This window comes from Garra rufa, chromosome 23, assembly GCF_049309525.1.
Source record: "Garra rufa chromosome 23, GarRuf1.0, whole genome shotgun sequence".
NCBI lineage: Eukaryota > Metazoa > Chordata > Actinopteri > Cypriniformes > Cyprinidae > Garra > Garra rufa.
This window is the reverse complement of record NC_133383.1, coordinates 32,141,709-32,161,318: the sequence shown is the minus strand read 5'-3', so window position 1 is coordinate 32,161,318 and position 19,610 is coordinate 32,141,709. Positions and strand designations below refer to the sequence as shown.

Below are 19,610 nucleotides of genomic sequence, written 5' to 3'. Positions count from 1 at the left end.
GAATGCGATCGAATACGATTTTGAGCGTGATTTGCCGTAGCTTGTCAGTGATTTACGTCTCTGTGTATTAATTGCCGCTCCAGCTGAACGCACGTGATGGAGATTTACTACTAATCAAAGTACCGGCTTCATTGACTAAACGCGCCTCACAACATCGTGCGATTAACCGTGCAGCCCTGATCTGAGTGTGACACAAAACTGACGGCAGATGAGGGACAGTAAGGTGCTCTCTGTAACGCTTCCCGTTCTCACAGCCTGAGGAGAAATTCAAGAGAGTGTTTTAAGATGGTGGTGTTTTTCTCTCAGGCCATCGTGAGGTTTGTTGTCAGTCTGGAGGTCAGAAATGGATAGCTGCCCCTCTCTCAGGGTGATGGCACTAGATAACGTTTTTGTTTCAGTGGAGGCGAATCAATATTTTTCCATGAGCACCTCAGGCGTTAGTTATTAACCCAGTCATGGGAGGGTGTGTGTGTGTGTAGGATTGGGTTTGTTTGAGATCCTCAATCATATTTGGCTGTCGCTTCCACTCTTTTTTTTTTTTATTTTTTTTTTAGATCTAGTTTAGAGAACCGCTTTCTCATGCTCATCAGGACGTTATACTCCCTATTTTACATATTTTGTTTTTAGCATTGCTTTTGGTTTTTTGATGTGCGTTTGTGCTAATGCTTCCCGTCACTGAGGTGTGTAGCCGTTAATCGGAGATTAGGCCTAATCTTCTCTGGTATTCCAGCCATTTATTAATACACACTCTTTCATAAATAAGATCTAGCGTCAAATACTCACCCAGGTCAATGTGTCCTCAATCTGTGCACTTTTCTCACCCCTTATTGTTAAAGTCTGTAGACTGGGTTTGAATATGGGAAGATGTTTCAGCATAGCTGAGAGTACTGCTGTTATTGGTAACTCGACCCGTTCTGATCTTATCCTCAGGGGTGCCTCAGGGTTCAGTGCTGGGCCCCTTCCTCTTCTGGCCATATTACTATTGAGACACGATGGATTGGTCTACTGCTGCTGCATCCACAGTGCACACTGCTCTACTTTTCAGTCCTGTTTGCCAGTAGTCAAATTAGCCTAAATTATTCAACCGTTTATTCAGAAATGCAGTTAATGAGGAAACACAAGGGCAGGACCAAAATGAAAGATTTCCAAAGTTGCCAAATGATGAACCGCTTTTGGATAAAATACCATAATAGCATAATTGAATGTGTGAGTAAGCAGTGTAGGGCATCTCCCCTTCAGAAGACATGTGGGTCCTAGCAATGAACTTGAATTTGTGCACCCGTTGGTATGATTTTTTTATTTTATTTTTTTTTTAGAAGATTTTGAAGGCTCTTTTAACAATGCAGCAGGATAAATCAGCCTTGAATTGTCTTTTTCACAAAGGTGATCTGTGTAATAATTTTTGTTCTTCAGGTGGAGCGTATTACTTGATATCTCGAAGTTTGGGCCCAGAGTTCGGCGGCTCCATTGGTCTGATTTTCGCCTTTGCCAACGCTGTGGCCGTGGCCATGTACGTCGTGGGCTTCGCAGAAACTGTAGTCGAGCTGCTCGTTGTAAGAGACACCGTTCTGTTCTCATGCATTGCTCAATTTCCTTTAATATGATGGTGTCTAGATAGGATACTCATACGTGCTTGTGTCCCTTTAGGATTCCGGTGCGCTCATGCTTGATCCGATTAATGACGTCAGGATCGTTGGAACCATTACGGTCATCCTGCTGCTCGGCATCTCGGTGGCTGGAATGGAGTGGGAGGCCAAGGCAGGAGATTTAGTGCATATTCACTTTTCTTTTAACATTAGCCAGTGCTGACCTCATGAATTCACTGTTTGTCAACATGGTTTTGTTTCACAGGCTCAAATATTCCTCTTGGTCATTTTGATCACTGCCATCTTTAACTACTTCATTGGGACCTTCATCCCTGTTGAGTCTAAAAAGAAAAGTGGCTTCTTCAGCTACGATGGTAAGAATGAGCTCATCTAGATCAGTGTTTCTCAACTGGTGGCTCTCGCCAGTGTTGCCAGACGTACGATAATTATCGTATTTGTACCATAATTTTGACCTCTGTACGATGTACGATCAGTAATACCACAATGTACGATAATTTCAGAATTGTGTGACACCATGGTCGTTGTAATTATAGAGCTTCTATTCTCAAAGATCTAGCTGTGTGGATTCTACGTCTACCTTCATGATTGTGAGGAGACGTGAACGTGGCGTTACGCATGTCTTTCATCCAATCTTACGTCTTCTCAACCAATATCATCGTGGAGAATGGCTCTCTCTCACGAGCACAAGTTAACGTTCCTGTCGCACTTAGGTCAGTTGTTTCAAAACTGAGGTTGTTAGTTTAACAATAAAGTATAGAAAATGAGTGCTGAAAAGGATAAATTTCTGTAACATCTAGATTAATAGCTGTATTTTGAACGCTTGACTCAGGTAAAATAATTAGTTTAGCATTGCAATAAAGTATAGAAAATGAGTGCTGAAAAGGATAAATAGCTGTAACATCTAGATAAATATCTTTATTTTGAATGTTTGACTTAAATACGATAATTTTCTCCCAAATACGATAATTTTGAGCTTCTGGTACGATACTTGGACATTTCCAATCTGGCAACACTGGCTCTCGCAGACAGCAGGAAGTAAACAATGCTGCGTGTACATGATAAACAGTTAGTTAGTTTCAAATGTAGAAGGGTGTGTGTCAAATCTACTACTCTGTTTGATAAACACGTTTTGTGCCGAACACAGCGTTTTGTGCTGTGAGTTACTCACTGGCGAGAGAATGAAAGCTTAATGTAAAAGATGGAAACTATGAAAGGCTTCTGAGACTTTATATTATTTTTCGTAATGTGATTTAATTCATTATAATTTAACAATTACTTAATCACTGTTTGATATCTAAATGAAAACTTGGGTCTTTAAAGAAAACCGGTTATAACAATAGTTTAAGATCGTCCAAGGCTAATGGTAATGGATTTATTGAGCTTTGTGTTTAAAAATCATTCATTGTTTTCTCATTCCTGATGTTTTCTGTAATCTAACTACGTAATTATGGGTTGTCTTGTCTTTTTAGTGGGCATCTTGGCAGATAACTTTGGCCCAGACTTTCGAGGACAGACGTTTTTCTCTGTTTTCTCCATCTTCTTCCCGGCCGCCACAGGCATTTTGGCCGGCGCCAACATCTCAGGAGATCTAGCCGTGAGTGCCGGCAATCGTTTCCTCACCGCATATTAATTCTTCATCTCCGTCTCTGCTACGGTTCTCTGTAATTGTTTGATGTCTTTTAGGATCCTCAACTGGCCATCCCTAAAGGAACTCTGTTGGCTATTCTCATAACGGGCCTGGTGTACATGGGTGTGGCCATTTCCGCAGGTAAAGTCTCTCAGAATTGCACTGTTTGGATTACTATAGTTTTGTTTGTTTTTGTCCTGATGTTTTGATTGTTTTGTTGAAAGGTGCTTGTATCGTGCGGGATGCTACAGGAATTGAGACTAACGTGACTCTGGGTGGTTTTAACTGCACTGATGCGGCCTGTAGGTTGGGCTATGACTTCTCTTCCTGCAAACCAGCAGTTCACGGAGGACCGTCTTCCTGCAAGTTCGGGCTGCACAATGATTTCCAGGTACGTACGTCACAGACACGGCCCTCTTCTACATTATCACTCTGTCCCAAACTCTAGTGAGATTCCTGAACAGTATTTTAAGACACAATGCTGAGACTCTTCCACTTGGCAAACAGCAGAAACTCCTTTTTTAATGAAAGTACAAAGCTTTTATGACTTCTGCTCATTCAGGGGCTTGTTTGATGATGGTGCTTTTCCACTGCGTGGGTTTTTCACTATGTATAGCACCTAGTGCCTGGAACTTTTTTAGTACCACCTCAGCTGAGGATCCAAGCGAGCCGCACCGATACTAAAATTTGACGTAAACACTCCGGATCACTTTGTGCCCTTACCAAACAGAAGTGTACTTCAAGTTTAGTTTAATTCATAATTAAGTAAAGTTCAAGTAAATTTTAAGTATACTTTATGTAGTAAGTATACAAATATCAGTGTACTAGTAGTATATTATTAAGCATACTATTTTAATACTCCTTGGGACTAAATTTGCCCACTTTAGTATATAAAAGTATACTTTAAGTATAACCGTAGTAAACTTGAGTACACACCTAGTTTACATCTATGTTTTCAGTTTGTACTGCAAGTATACTAAAAGTGAGCTTATAGGTATACTGATAGTTTACTAATTAAATACTTTTTTATGCATTTTTAGTACACTTTGAAGTATAGTCTCAGTAAACTACTATTTAGTAGTTTTATACTGCAAGTATACTCGTACATTTTCTTTAAGTGAACTTTACATCATACTTTAAGTATACTACTGTCCCTATATTGATATAATACCTATATTGATATTAATTAGTATGTATTTTGTTGAATATCTGAACATACAAAACATCAAAAGAAAGAACAGGGGATCTGCTTGTAAAAAAAAAAAAAAACATTTGATTCTAGCTTTATGCATTCTTTTATATAAACACTTGAATGTGGGTAAGTTTCATAAATAAAAAATAAACAAACAACATTTTGAACAAAAAGCTAAAATAAAAGCCTATTGATGATAATCCAAACGTAGATGGAGTTGATCAACAGCCCAAAGCTTGACAGTCATTATTTCCTCTTCATGGGTGGACATTTTATTCCATAACGTTACACAGTTGTCCATATCTGTGGTTTTGATGCTGTTTTATGTCTGACGATTGTGTTAGATTACATCTGGAAGCATCTGTTGTTTCGGTTTCTTCTTCCTTGTGTTTTGGAAATTCTGTCCAGAAGATGTGCAATAGTGGCCCTAGTGTATAACAATGAAAACAGATTCTCAGAGCAGTAGGGCTCAAATATATGTAGACTTTAAGGCCCGGTTTCACAGACAGGGCTTAGACTAAGCCAGGATTAAGCCATAGTTCAATTAGGACATTTAAGTCATTTTTATAAACATGCTTGGAAAAAAAACATTACAGGTGTGGATCTTGAGACAAAACAAAGGCACTGATATATTTTAAGATCAATCAGTGCAATTTTGTTTCATTTGAAACAGCTCAGACTTACATTTTAGTCTAGGACTAGGCTTAAGCTTTGTCTATGAAACCGGGGGAAAGTATAAGTCAAGTTTACTTAAATGCCATTTTACGTTTATTTCTGAGAAGTATATAAAAAGTAGACTGAAAGTATACTTTCCTATTTTTTTTAGTTTAACAGTATACTAATAGGACATTTGAATAAACTTCTTGTTTACGTGACCTTTGTATTATCCCAACTCAGAAAATAGCCTTAGATGCTGCCATGGCAATAAAAATCAATAACTACTACTACTCTGACCCAATGAGGCGTCCAGGGATTCAAGCAGGACAGTAAAGAGATAAGCCTTCAGAGTTTTGCATCAGGCTTTACCCTATATTTGTGTGCACATTAACGCACTGATGTCAAACTGATTGTCACGCTGACTGTTGGTGTGTGAGATCATGCGCTTCTGTTTGAGTCAGACTGTTAAATGCATTAAAGACTGAACGCATCAAGATCTGAAAGAGCAGACCGTGATCGTGTGACTGAATGTGTTGTTCCGCAGGTCATGAGCGTGGTGTCGGGCTTCGGTCCTCTCATCACGGCGGGCATCTTCTCTGCCACCCTGTCCTCCGCCCTGGCGTCTCTCGTCAGCGCCCCCAAAGTCTTCCAGGTGGGCGCCTCGTGTGAGACCGGTGTGTTTGAACATGTGTGGTCTCGCTCCAGAGCTTCTGTGAGCTCAGATGTTAAAACAGGTCTTGCTGGTTTGATGGTTTCTTCTATTTCCTCAGGCTTTATGCAAAGACAATATCTATCCTGGAATCGCAAGTTTTGGGAAGGGCTACGGGAAGAACAACGAGCCCCTCCGTGGATATTTGCTCACCTTTGGCATCGCCTTGGCCTTCATTCTCATTGGTAGGATCTCCACAAATTGAATTATGTTTAATGGGTAGAAATCATTGAGTAAACTAAACAGATGAGTTGATAAGGTCGCTTTACTCTGACGCATGTTTGTTTTTGATTTCTCCAGCGGAGTTGAACGTCATCGCTCCGATCATTTCCAATTTCTTCCTGGCGTCGTACGCTCTCATCAACTTCTCGGTGTTTCACGCGTCACTGGCCAATTCCCCGGGTAAGACGTTCCTCCACTCGTACGAGTCGTTCTGTAGACAAGCCGGGTCACGTCTCCACAGATGAGCGCTCGGATATCATTAGTGTAAGGATGGTGCGTAACACCCCGGCCCTCGAGCACACGAGATGAACTTACTCTGAGTTTGGAGTAGAGTGTGTAAAATTAGCCACTTTACATCAAACAAGAGCCTTTCAAACTGATGCTTGAAACTGGGTCATTGAAATCAGTCATGCTGATCACAGGACGTCAAACTAAATGTTTCTCCATGGATATTAGTAGGGATGCACCAAATGTTCATTAACTGAAAATATTCAAATATGCAAAAAGGCAGAATAAATGATAGCGAACAATGAGGTGACGTGATCAAATAGAGGCGAGCACTAATGATCAAACATGTGGTCAGTGTGGAAGTGTTTAAAACTGTCCGAGAAAGACACAAAACTCATTCCCAGCAGCGACAGCGAGAGACTGTTTAGAAGCGCATCGCATGTCTTCATGAGGAGAGAAAGGTTACTGTATGATGACTGAAATCATCCATTAGTCAATCAACTCCAGAACGTTCTGTTGTCTAATACACCAGACACCAATTGTGTTTATTCTGACAGCAGCTCCTTAGCCAGGGTTCAAAGACCAAAGATGACAATCATTCACAAATCTGCTGCTGCCAGCAAAAACTAGCACTGAGCTCTTCTTGCGGGTTTACCACTAAATAAAAACGCAAAAAAACGTGTTTGGTAATCGGCCTTCAGCCTGGTGTTTAATTTTGTTTGGCTTTGGCTTCGGCCAAGAATTTTCATTTCGGTGCATCCGTAGATATTAGTGTAATTTTTATAAGGTTGTGTCTCTAAAACCCTGATTGCTGTAGCAGTAAACATTAAATAAGAATGGATAACTTGTTTGCAGATTTAGCCTTAAGCTTTTACTCAGTAGAGGCTCGCCAGTTTAGGACTAATGTGACCACACCAAACAATTAGCCGTATCTTTAGCAGCAGTCAGCACCACAATCCCATCATGCTTGGTGGAGCTCTTGAGGCCCCGATATACTCATAGGCGAGTTTGTGTGAAATACCTCTGCGTCTTTACTACACTCTTCTATTAACAAACACCCAGATGCTGTCTACGCTGCTGAGAGTGACGTTTAGATTAATCTGTAAATGTGCAGTGTTTTCCTCTCATGACAGCAGTGAGAAAGCAGCGGTTCAGAAGTCATCTGATCAATGCGGTGTTGATGTGTTTGCACCAGATCTGCAATTCAGCACTCCTTTGTTTATGAAGCACTTCATAGAGTAGATGGATTTACAGTAGTAAACCGTGTCCGTGTCACTTTCAGTTTGTAGTGTACAGCAGCTCTCCAGAGTCGTCTTGGTTTTACTCGCGCCGGTTTACTTTAAGTAATTATTTTGAGCTCATATTGTTTTGGTCGAACTTAGTTTGAATTGACATCGCACCAGTTTGTTTTGTGATTTCGCTTCAAGTATATCGGGGCCTTTATAGAGTTTACCAAACTTTGCAAAGTAACGTTTTTTGTATTACTGCAGTTTTGATTCTTGTGGCTGTGTTAAGCAAACCTTTATCATTTAAATGAAAAAAACAAGTCTTTTAATTTCTGAATGGCATTGTCATTGACTGTATTTCTTGTTTTTGAAGTTATAATTTTACACGTTTCTTTATTCTTTGTGTAAAGAGGTTGTTTGTCCCTCAATACCAAAGCTCTTGAAGACCAGCAGGTAGATATCTTCACTTCTGACACTTTACTCCACAGAGTCTCTGCACACGATCGCATGAACGTAAAGGGTACGTGTAGCTTTCCCACAGACTCCTTCATTGTCCAGATATGGCTCGTTTAGAGCGCTTCTGTACCCTTTATGTCATGTAGTGTCTGTAGCATTACAAGGTAACCGTGACTCCACTAAATCCCATTACTGTAGTACGTGTCCTGTGTTCAAGAAGCCTTCCTAGTCCCGTTAACCGTATCCTAACTGGTGCTAACTTCATTTAATCAACTCTGTTTTCATGCTTCTCTAAAACTGGCACATTTCAGCTGTGTAAACATCATTTGTGTCTTGAGTAACTGATGTGTTGTGAAGAACACGGAGGATCTGTGTGACGGTTAACAGCCTCGTATGAAATGTCTTGAGCGGATGGCGTGTCCTGCTCTGGACGCTCTTCCCCGCTTTCACGAGCAGCTCTCAGCTGTGGGCTGGCGTCCCGTCTCACACCCGTGTGCCGGTCTTTGTGTCCCGTACCGTTACGTAACGAGGCAGAATGGCACAGTTAGCACTTTTCTACCACAAAGAACTATTGTTGGTTTTATCCCAACTGTTTAGTTTCTCCGTTCCAACACGTGGGCTCCCGTTGACGGGTGTAATTAGGGTTTTTTGACCTTTTACTACGTTGCCAAATCCTAACTGGTACTACTGCAGATCCCCTGGCTGTAGCCCGTAGGTCTCTAAGTGTTTGTTGCGTGTGTGTCGGGCAGGATGGAGGCCGAGCTTCAAGTACTACAACATGTGGGCGTCTCTGGCCGGGGCCATCCTGTGCTGCGTGGTCATGTTCATCATCAACTGGTGGGCCGCCCTCCTGACCAACGTCATCGTCCTGTCCCTCTACATCTACGTCAGCTACAAGAAACCAGGTGAGCTGGACTGGAAAAAGTCCTTTGACACTAACTCGTGCGTCAGTTGTGTTCTTCGGCGCAGTACTATTGATGATTTTGGAATGGTTGTGGTCCTACAGATGTGAACTGGGGTTCATCTACTCAAGCGCTGACGTATCATCAGGCCCTGTCACACAGTTTACAGCTGTGCGGAGTAGCAGACCACGTCAAAACCTACAGGTAATGAGTCTCCATCAGTGTGTGCTGCTTTGTTCTGATGTGAATGTGGAGTTCCTTTACAGCTGGAATACACTCCACCACTTTATAATCAAGAGAGATTTTAGATTTCTAGATGTTATACATTTGCTGACTTTGTATATGGTTACAAAGGGAAAACTGGGAGTACACTTGCCTACTGATGATCAAACCCTATCAGAGTTCACACAAAATCGTCTGTTTCCCATCCTTGTTTTTTTTTGGCAGCTCGCCAAAATATCCACTTCGACCACCACAAATAGATTTGCGCAAATTTGTCAAACTCATGTGGCGATTGTGATATGGCTGGATTAAACATCAAAAGTCATTGAATAAACATTTCACATTTCAAAGACAAAACATTGCTTTTATGCAAATGTATCTCTAAAGGGAACCCACTGGCTACAGAAACGCTTCAATGGCATTTTCTTTTTATTTTAGCTACTTGTAATGCTTGATGAAGTAGTGTTTGTGGGCGCATCTGCTTTGTCTACAGCGGTTATTTCTGTAAAATGCTGTATTTCTGCCATTACAAAAGCTCCACCTACTGGCAGAGAATGCCACTGCATTTTCAATCAGCCCATTGGCTGTTTTATTAACAGAGATGTTCACTTCCAGAACAAACATTTAGAGATGATTTACTCACCCCCTTGTCATCTAAGATGTTCATGTCTTTCTTTCTTCAGTCGTAAAGAATTTGTTTTTTGAGGGAAACATTTCAGGAATGTTCTCCATATAGTGGACTTCTATGGTGCCCTGAGTTTGAACTTCCAAAATGCAGTTTAAATGCAGCTTCAAAGGGCTCTAAACGATCCCAGCCGAGGAAGATGGGTCTTATCTAGCCAAACAATCAGTTATTTTCTAAAATTAATGACAAATTCTATACTTTTTAACCTCAAATGCTCATCTTGTCTAGCTTTGCATGAACTATTTTGGCTCATGTTAGGGTAGGTCTGTTTTACCCTTTTGATCCTTCTTTGCACGTTCACCTTGTAAACACTGGGTCGGTACTTCTGCAGCGATGTAGGACGATTTTGAAGTTGAAAATGAGATGAGTTTTTGGACATACCCTAACTGTCTTGAACTAGAATACACAGAGTTCGTGCAGAGCTAGACAAGATGAGTATTTGAGCATAAAAAGTATATAAATTGTCAATCCAGATAAGTATTTTTTTTCAGAAAGCCCCATAAAAAAGCATGTTCAAGCTAAGTGTGCTGGATGTGCTATAAAAAGTAGAGAATTTGTGTGGGGGAGATGTTTAATTATGTAAATAAAGTTCTTTGCAATTTAAAATATTTGCTTTGGGGCTTTTTTTGTATTATGATACAAAACAAAACCGTTCCCCTCCTCCATCAGAGGGGTGCCACCACTAATAGAGTCGGTCTGTGGGACCATCACACACCTGAAGTCTGTACCCATCACACTGTGTTTTTCTGAAATCTGTCATCTCTGACTGCTCAAAATCTGCAGACCAGCTCTGACTTTGAGCAGCGAGCATTGACTTGTCCAGACTGGGAATGGGGCCAAAAGTGTAGTGGGATCCAACATTTGGAGATGCTGTTCAGAAGATGTGGAAAGTATCTACTCTCCATTGATAAATGATTACAGATTTTACCAAAGTGAAATTACTACTTATTTAAGTTAATGGGTCGGTTTGCACTACCAGCCAAAAATGTGGAATTACTCAGATTTTTATGCTCACCAAGTCTGAAGGTTAAAGAACTAATATTATGAAATAATATAAAAAATATAAATGTAAAACATGTTTTTGTGGAAATGGTGCTAATTTTTTTTTTTCAAGGTTTCTTTAAATAGAAAGTTCAAGAACAGCATTTATTTGACAGAAATCTTTAGTTTTTTTTTTATATGTAATCAGAATTAAGATACATAATTAGTCCGAATGGAACTGATTGAACCTCATGTTGAGAGATCCTCTTGGGTCTGAGATTTCTGTGTTTCTGACAGCACCTTCCCATCAAACACTCCACATAATCCTGTTTTATTCTTAACATTTTTGCTTTGAAGCTCTCTAATCTGAGCTGCTGTTGTGATCTCGACCGGACCGCTGACCCTGGAGGTCATGAGAATGTGATGTGCTTTAGCTGTTCTGCAGTTTATACGGTGTCTGATGATCTCCTCTAGGCCTCAGTGTCTGGTGATGACCGGAGCTCCAAACTCACGTCCGGCTCTTCTTCATCTGGTCCACGCCTTCACCAAGAACGTGGGTCTGATGGTGTGCGGCCACGTGCGCATCGTGAGTACCTCCACGACCCGCCTTGTTTTCCTGCTATCTGATGTTTGTCAGAACACATTGTGTGTGGTTTTAGGAGCGAGTAGAGCATTGTGCAATCCCTGTTTGTTCATACAGCTCCGGTGCTGGTTGGAACATGTTCTTGGAATAATACAGCTCTCTGGGGACAGGGATCATACTGGTGTAGAATGAGCCAGTCTGTGTGGACCACACTAACTGCATTTGTCATGATCAAACCGTGAGCTGATCTCTGCACACGTGTGTTCCTTCCCAGAGTTCCCGGCGGCCCAACTTCAAAGAGCTGAACGGCGATATGGTGCGCTACCAGAGGTGGCTCCTCAACAACAACTCCAAGGCGTTTTACACACCTGTGGTGGCTGAAGACCTTCGCCAAGGAACCCAGTACCTGCTGCAGGTGTGTGTGTGTGTGTGTGTGGTTTATAGTCCTATTCACTAAATCATTTTAATACTTACTGGTTTATGGCATCTTGCTCACAATTTGAGCACACTGCAAAAAATGCTTTTCTTACTTAGAACTTTTGTCTTGTTTCTATCCAAAATGTCTAAATTTTTAGACAAGTAAAAAAAAAAGTCAAAATTAAGTGCGTTTTTGCTTGAAACAAGCACAATAATCTGCCAATAGGGTAAGAAAAATAATCTTGTTTTCTGTTTGAAATAAGATTTTTTTTGCTTACCCCATTGGCAAATTATTCTGCTTGTGCTAAGCAAAAACTCACTTAATTTTGACTTGTTTTTTCCAAAAACAAAATTATTTTTACTCATCTAGAAAATACTTCTTGATTTAAGAATTTTTATATATTATACCTGGAAACAAGACAAAAAGAAAAGGAAAGTAAAAGCTTTTTTCTTAAAAAAAAACAAAAACAACATCTACTCATTTGTAGCCTGGGTTTACCCAATTTTATTCACGCTGCGAGGCAGCCTGGAAACCATGGACCAAATTTTGACCTCAGATAGGGAACCAATCACAGAACGGGGAGGGAGCAGCAAGACGATGACGCCTTCTATGCGACTCACCGAAGCAGTTTGTTTATAACTATGGATCCAGCATGGCAGCAGACGCGAAGTTATCTTTCGATGCAGCCTTCGATAGTTGCACACAATTCTCAATACCAAGTTCGCAAAGTTCGGACTTGGAAGTTTGACTCGGGAGTACGGACTCCTGAGGATGTGAGGATGCAAGTCCTGCAATTCTGCAAATGGAACAGCAATGTACTTGATAACGTCAGTCAGCTCGCCTTTTCTACTCCGGTTATCTTCACTGCTTCACTGTATGTATTTACAATAATTACCTCTTTTCGTTTCCATTTAAACATATTAATAGCTGCAAAAACGTAGGTCAGGGAATGTACAACATTACAGTGAAACGAAATATTTTATATCAAACAGCATTGCCTCTTTTCCGTTTCATTTAACGTTAAACATATTAAAAGCAACAAATGTGGTTCGTGCAATGCGTTACAAAACAATAATTACAATAAAAGGAAGTGATATCAAACACCACTGCCTCTTTGTTTCTCTTTTCGTACTCATTTTAAAAATAATAAAACATATTAATATGTGATATAAGCTATATGTGCACTGTTTATAATACATCTTTACTCTATGTATAATAAAATGAAACATGACAAGCACAACTCTGCCTTTTTTGTTAAATGTCAGTTTTAATGAACAGTATTAGCCATTATAAAAGTATAAGTATAAAGTATAAGAGACTTGTGTAATCGGAAATAAAGACAAAAGCAGACAATTCGGTCAAATGCATGTTAAAAAGTCAGCGTTGAAGTACGATTGATAAATAATTTATGAAGCATATCTTTGTCCTCAGTCAGAACTCTTCGTCTTCTTCCTTGTCTAATTTCTGTCGCTCTACGTACGTCGTCCGGTCTGATTGAAACGATTGGCTATGAGCTACGCACAGGCGCATTTGATAGACATCCGTAGCGCCCAAGAGACGGCTCTGGATATTCGTAAACCACGCCTCAAATACCAGAAAATGAACATGTGTTTCCCAGACCACGACGTCATCATGACGTTGACATGACGTTAGCCAGGCTAACACATTTGTACAGTCTATACCATAAAAATTCTCACAATTTTCAGATCAATCTTCTCAAAGTTTTAAACTTTTTAATTTTTTATTTTAGCGTTTCTATTGGCCAAAGGCTCCTGTCAGTCTAAAACTGTGCTTCTCTGTCCTTTCATTTCTTTGCCTCCTCCTTCGTACACATGAGCCCATAATCTGCTTACAGCTGATTTCTGTGTTAGAACCCATTTGGAAATATTTACTTGTGTGTGTGGTGATATGACCTACATTATGGAGCCAAAATTGGCCTCACAATACTGTATTATACATGCTAACTGTTGCCTGCCATAAATCAAAAAGGCTAAATAAACACACTAAATGTTTATTAAAAGGCTTTAATTCCAGTGTGTTTGCAGGCTGCGGGTCTGGGCAGATTGAGGCCCAACACTCTGGTGCTCGGCTTCAAGAACGACTGGCGTATTGGAGATATAAAGGAGGTTGAGACCTACATAAACCTAATACAGTGGGTTTCTTCTTCTGTTTGAATACACCTTTAATCATAATGCATTAGTGTGGCAGCAGCTTTTGCTACTCTTCTGCAGTCATGAAGTGGTTTGATTGTTTGTTTGCCTGACGTCTGGTAGTCATCTACGTAACATGAGATTGCAGATCAGTAAAAGTTAATCAGAACTTTAGATTCAGCTACAGAAGAGAGAAGTGGATGTTACGTGAATATCATGTTCTGGCATTAATTGTGATGTGCAGTTTTTCCAATGTCGTGTTGAGGTGCATTTATGTTTTTGTGGTGTATGTACAGCTGAGGAGCGTCTGGTAGATGTTAATGACCAAACTGGGGAAATGCAGCTTTGAAGTAAATGATGTGGGTCTTCATCCTGCCAGACATTAACGCTTGTTTATTTGTGTGTGTGTGTGCAGCGACGCGTTTGATTTCCAGTACGGTGTGGTCATTATCAGACTGCGAGAGGGACTCGATATTTCTCACATTCAAGGCCAAGGTACAGTACTGTACATATCACTGCATGAACCAGTCTCTCTTATAAATAAGCAGAATTTGACAAATCCTTCTGCTTGGTGCTGCTGATTTGTGATTTTTGTAATCCCAGTTCACTAGTGATGAACTACACAAGTAGAATATCGACTCTGTAACAGCAAGACGGCATGTAAAGCAAAGTATTTGAACTATTTAAGGGCAGACCCTGCAGCCAAAAACACTGTGGGGTTTTTCATGCACCTGTCAAGTTTGAGATTTTGAGCTTTTTGGTTTTTCACAGTGTTTTTTCAGACTAGTGGAAAGAAAACATTCAAAAGACACTGTTAAGTGTTTCTTTTATAGCACTTTATCTATTTGCATCAATAGATTTCAATTACATACATATTTTTAAAGGCCGCTTTTTATAAAAAAGAGTTTTTTCTCCTACACTGAGCCATAAATCTCCATTTCATTAGCACTTACACACACCAGCCTTACATTTTTATTTCTGTCTATATCCTGAAGGTTTTTATAGAGAGGTGTGTTTATATATTATTAGCTTGATTATATGCAATTTATTGTCCACAAAAATTAAGAAATTGTTTTCTGTCTGTTCAGTTTTTTTTTTTTTTTTTTTTTCTCCTGAATTATGGAGTGACAAAATGAGATCCCCAAAATCCATTTGACTCTAAAAACATTTGGCTCTAATATGTTATTAAAATTTAAGCAAGAATTTTAGATTTTTGTACTAGAAATGTATGCAAATTAGCGCATATTTCATTAAATAATGGCTCATTTGCATATTTAGAAAACTTGTAATACTAAAAATGTTTGCAACTATCAAAGTAATCAATCAACTGGGTAAGTATGGTGATAACTATTAGTTATTTTTTTACCCTATTCACCTGCAGTGTCTTAAAGCCTTTAAAGCCGTGAGACAGACATGTGCTGGACGTTCAGATGAAATTGTCCGTGTAATGAGGTCTTTTTGACCGGACGTGCCGTTCATGCTAAATTTGAATTTGCCTCGACCTCAAAGCGATGCTGAACTTTCCATTTGTTTCTGAAGATGATTCTTCAGCGATGAAGGATGTGGTGGTCTCAGTGGACGTGAGCAAAGACTCGGACGGAGACTCGTCCAAACCCTCCTCCAAGGCCACCAGTGTCCAGAACAGCCCAGCGGTCCAGAAAGGTTGGTGCTTTTAGATCTCGCTACGTTTGTGACCAATTTCAGTTACATGTGTCCCTGAACCATTCGCTTGTTCTGGAAAGTGCTCGAAATGAACAGGCAGATGAGTGTATTTCCCAGGGGTTTTGTCAAATGTCCCTCTTTGGCAGTGGTTTCTCAGTCATAGGGTGACCTTCTGATCTCATCCAGAGCTTTCACATGCGATCTCATCCACGCATGTGTTTTCCGACATGACCAACAAAGCGCGTTCTCTGAAGGGTCCAGGCCGGGATCACAGCGAGTGTTGACGTCCGTCTATGATCGATCACTCTGAGCTCTCAGCTCCATCTGACTCTGGAGTGCTCTCTGAAGGCTGAGAAAATATCCATCGAAAACAAATATAGCCACAAGCGGCGATCGACGGGGGTCAGGCACGTGAGGAAACTGGAGAAAATGAGCAGAACTGGCCAAATGGAAAGGAATGTGCAGCTGTCTTGATCGCATCTATTATGAGGATTGCAGTGAATGTGCTCACTAAGAGCATCTCCAGATGTCCATGTGCACCAGATATGTAAATGCTTGATAGCATTATCATAAATCTAAAGAAAAACCTAGAGGATCTCCCAGACCAGGAATTGTTTGATCTTTTCCTGTTTTCATACTTCTTACTAAAAGTAGTTTGACCAGTAAAATGCAGGCGTTGTGGATATTTGACAGGTTGTGGTGCGTAAGAAGGTATGCAGTAAATTCAGAGCTGCGGGTTTCAGCTTTTGGGCTACTTTTATAATATATCGCGTAGGGCTGCACGATAGATCGTTTCAGCATCGTCATTGCGATGTACGCATGCGCGATAGTCACGATGCAGGGCGAAAAAAAAATTTGTGTGTCCGATTTAAAATTTCTATATTTCTAAACTTTCTATTGACGGATCTATATTTGTCTAAAATAAAGTAATTAACTCATGTTTAAAGGTTCTTTAAAAACTACAATGCACACGTTGCTTCACCTACTTCACGCATGCAGTCTCTGCGTGCGCATGGCGAAATGAGCTGGACGGGAGAAAAGCGCCGAAATGGAAGATTTGGTCGCAAAAAGAAACGCAACGTCGGTCATATGGAAGTATTTTGGATACAAAAAGGATGCTGCTGACCAAAAAACAGGTGCTTTGTCGGGAGTGCCTGGCAGATGTTGCCACAACTCGCGGAAACACTACGAATTTAAGGGACCGTTCACATGTCGCGCCTAAAAACGCGTGGAAAACGCTAGGCTCGTCGCTTTCTCCTCCTTTCCAAAGCGCTCTGTAACTTGAGCTCCAGTGGCGTCTGCCGTTGCTAAGCAACCATGAGCCGCGCTCTCCTACAGACGCAGACGTTTCAGCAAAGATAAATAAACAAAGATAAATGGATTTCCCAAACTAAAAATACTGCTTGCAGTAGCTCTGCTGCTAAAAAATGTTATCCCTGTAACAGCTATGATCAGCTGTTCCTCCATCTTGGCTAAGCTTTTAATGTTTTTCGTGAAAGGAAGAAGCTGATTTCCCTTTCATCAGGGTAAAAGCAACATTCATTATTAATTTCATATTAGAGCCTTGATTTGCCTGAATTGACAGTGAATAAGGTGAGTCAAACTGTTTATGAAACTACCCAAAATAAGCTTTAAAAAGTATTTTATTTCAGGGTTTTGATTATACTGATACTTTTTTTTTATTCTTTGAAAATGCTTACAAAATTACCCCAATTATTCTTGAATTATTATTTGATTTTTAAGCAGTTCAAAACAACTTGATGAACATAAATGAATTTGTACACATCGCAATATATATCGCAAGAAAAATATATATTGCAATGTAATTTTTTCCCAATATCGTGCAGCCCTAATATCGCGGCTGCTTAAAGTTTGTCTGTAGACAAATCAAAATGAAAATAGGTCCTTTTACTAACGTTTATTGTACTTGGAATGAATACCCAGCGACCAAAGAACGGAAAGACGGATGTCCCAATCTATTAGGTGAGTTTTACCCACAGCAAGGCTTTCACACAGCAGAAATGAACACCGCAACAGCCAGTCAAAGATTGTCGCTTGTAGTCTACATGTTCTGTGCGTCTCGGTTTAAATGAATGGTGTAGTTTTGTCTACTACACAAACTCAAGCTCACAGAGAAAACATCAACTTAATCTCTAGAGCCTCTCAGAGTCACTTCAGAGCTTTACACCGCTTCATTTGAAAACCATCACAACACACGTGACGACATTAGAACAGAAACATATTACTATGATCTACTTAAAGTAATATTACTGTTATTTGTAAGGAATATCATTCAGGAATTTGCTTTTCATCCATGTTTTTATATAAAACACAAGGTTTTGTCATGCAACGTCTTTGTTTCAGCAAAAAATGTTTTGTTGTAAATTAATTGTTATATAGATTATCCTATATTAATTTTTTTTCAAGATTTTAAATTGTTAAAATTGTTAATTTATTAATACATTAAATTTGACATTTTTAATGATAAATGTGTATTAAATAATACAAAAAAAAATATATATATAAATATATTTTTCCAAATTAGAATTAAAATAAATCTTTTAATTTAGGGCCATTTTTATTTTCCCCACAATTTAGGGGAAAATAAAAATGGCCCTAAATTAAAAGATTTATTTTAATTCTAATTTTATTCAATTAATAATTCAGTTATACATTCGTTCTCAAGATCGAACAAACATGTGGAAAACATTTCCTTCCATATTAATGCTAAATTAATATTTTGATAAATACTGATATGGTATAATATGGAAATAATATTGTCATAATATTTCTGTCCATATCGGCCAGCCCTAGTTTTAAAATTTATCATGAAAAGTACTGAAAATAAAAATGAGGCAAAGAAAAAGATTACGGTAACACTTTATTTTACGGTTTCTTAATTAGTTGCTTATTAGCATGCATATTACTAGAATATTAGCCATTTATTAGTACTAATTAAGCACATATTAATGCCGTATTCTACATGACCTTATTCTACATCCCTAATCCTACCCAATACCTAAACTTAACAACTAGCTTACTAACTATTAATAAGCAGCAAATTAGGAATTTACTGAGGGAAAAGTCGTAGTTAGTTAATAGGTGTTCCCTATTCTAAAGTGTTACCAAGATTACATTTAAAAATTCACACATATAGCCTAAACAAGTCTCACTAAAATGAAAAACAATAAGAATAAATAAAATTAAAATGTTTATTTTAAAGTGCATTAATGGAATAAATCAACAGTTGTCAACTGTGTTTGGATGTGGTAAAAAATTGGGCTAGTTTTTATTCTTTTTGTGCAGGTTTTCAGTAAGCTTTGGGCTGGAATTTTTTCTGGGACCTGGCAACCCTAGACATCAGAGTACTGCGAAAGCATAAAGACCCGTCTGCAACGATGGATCTGCGCAGTGCAAACAGCCAAAACCTGCTTATTTTAGGCAATATGGAAATCCTGGCCAGTAAAAATGGCACGTGTGGTCACCCAATCTCAAACCCATCCCAGTGATGTGACGACGACACCAGAAATGTGATCAGCACAAGTAAACATCAGCAGAACGAGTCTATTATCTCTGAAGCATATTCTTGAGCTGCTGTAGAGCGCTGTTCCCTCTTTCAGCCCAAATCTGTGTATCTGATTGGAATCTGATCTATTTGATTGACATCTGTGTGTCCCGCGGTGCTCTTTGGTTGAAGGGGATATATCAGTATTGGTTTCTATAGCAGTGACCGTGTGATGACAGCCTCAATGTTGGCAGTACAGATGTTGTCTGACAGAATGATGCACTGCTGTAGCGCTGGACCTGATGAGGCAGCGGCACAAACGCAGTGAGCTGAAATACTCTGACATTTTCTGCCCGCCTCACACTTCACAAGATGACCTTTACTCCCAAAGACATTCAGCATGTTTACAAACAATGTCTGATGTGTTTTGTCTTTTTGCCATGCGCATGTAAGTATGATAGAGTTCCAATCATATATGCACAGAAATCTGATTTGGACTGAATGAAGCCCAGAAGATTTGAGAAGTGAGACCCATTTTTTAAATTTATTTAATCTTAGTTACTTTGATTATTTAATAT

At 39.5% G+C, this 19,610-nt stretch overlaps 1 protein-coding gene across 2 annotated transcripts in view; it reads left to right on the top strand.

The window, feature by feature from the left end:
* The window catches only part of slc12a2 (solute carrier family 12 member 2), a 52,701-nt gene that overhangs the window by 22,105 nt on the left and 10,986 nt on the right, over positions 1-19,610 (top strand). For both annotated transcript variants that reach the window (XM_073829604.1, XM_073829603.1), the window contains exons 5-20: positions 1,414-1,553; positions 1,648-1,758; positions 1,852-1,960; positions 3,077-3,201; positions 3,291-3,375; positions 3,459-3,625; positions 5,628-5,735; positions 5,854-5,977; positions 6,093-6,194; positions 8,674-8,829; positions 8,931-9,030; positions 11,189-11,300; positions 11,572-11,712; positions 13,761-13,867; positions 14,281-14,360; positions 15,405-15,527. In XM_073829604.1, the coding sequence (XP_073685705.1) occupies positions 1,414-1,553; positions 1,648-1,758; positions 1,852-1,960; positions 3,077-3,201; positions 3,291-3,375; positions 3,459-3,625; positions 5,628-5,735; positions 5,854-5,977; positions 6,093-6,194; positions 8,674-8,829; positions 8,931-9,030; positions 11,189-11,300; positions 11,572-11,712; positions 13,761-13,867; positions 14,281-14,360; positions 15,405-15,527 (1,890 nt within the window). The remainder of the gene's footprint in view (positions 1-1,413; positions 1,554-1,647; positions 1,759-1,851; positions 1,961-3,076; positions 3,202-3,290; positions 3,376-3,458; positions 3,626-5,627; positions 5,736-5,853; positions 5,978-6,092; positions 6,195-8,673; positions 8,830-8,930; positions 9,031-11,188; positions 11,301-11,571; positions 11,713-13,760; positions 13,868-14,280; positions 14,361-15,404; positions 15,528-19,610) is intronic.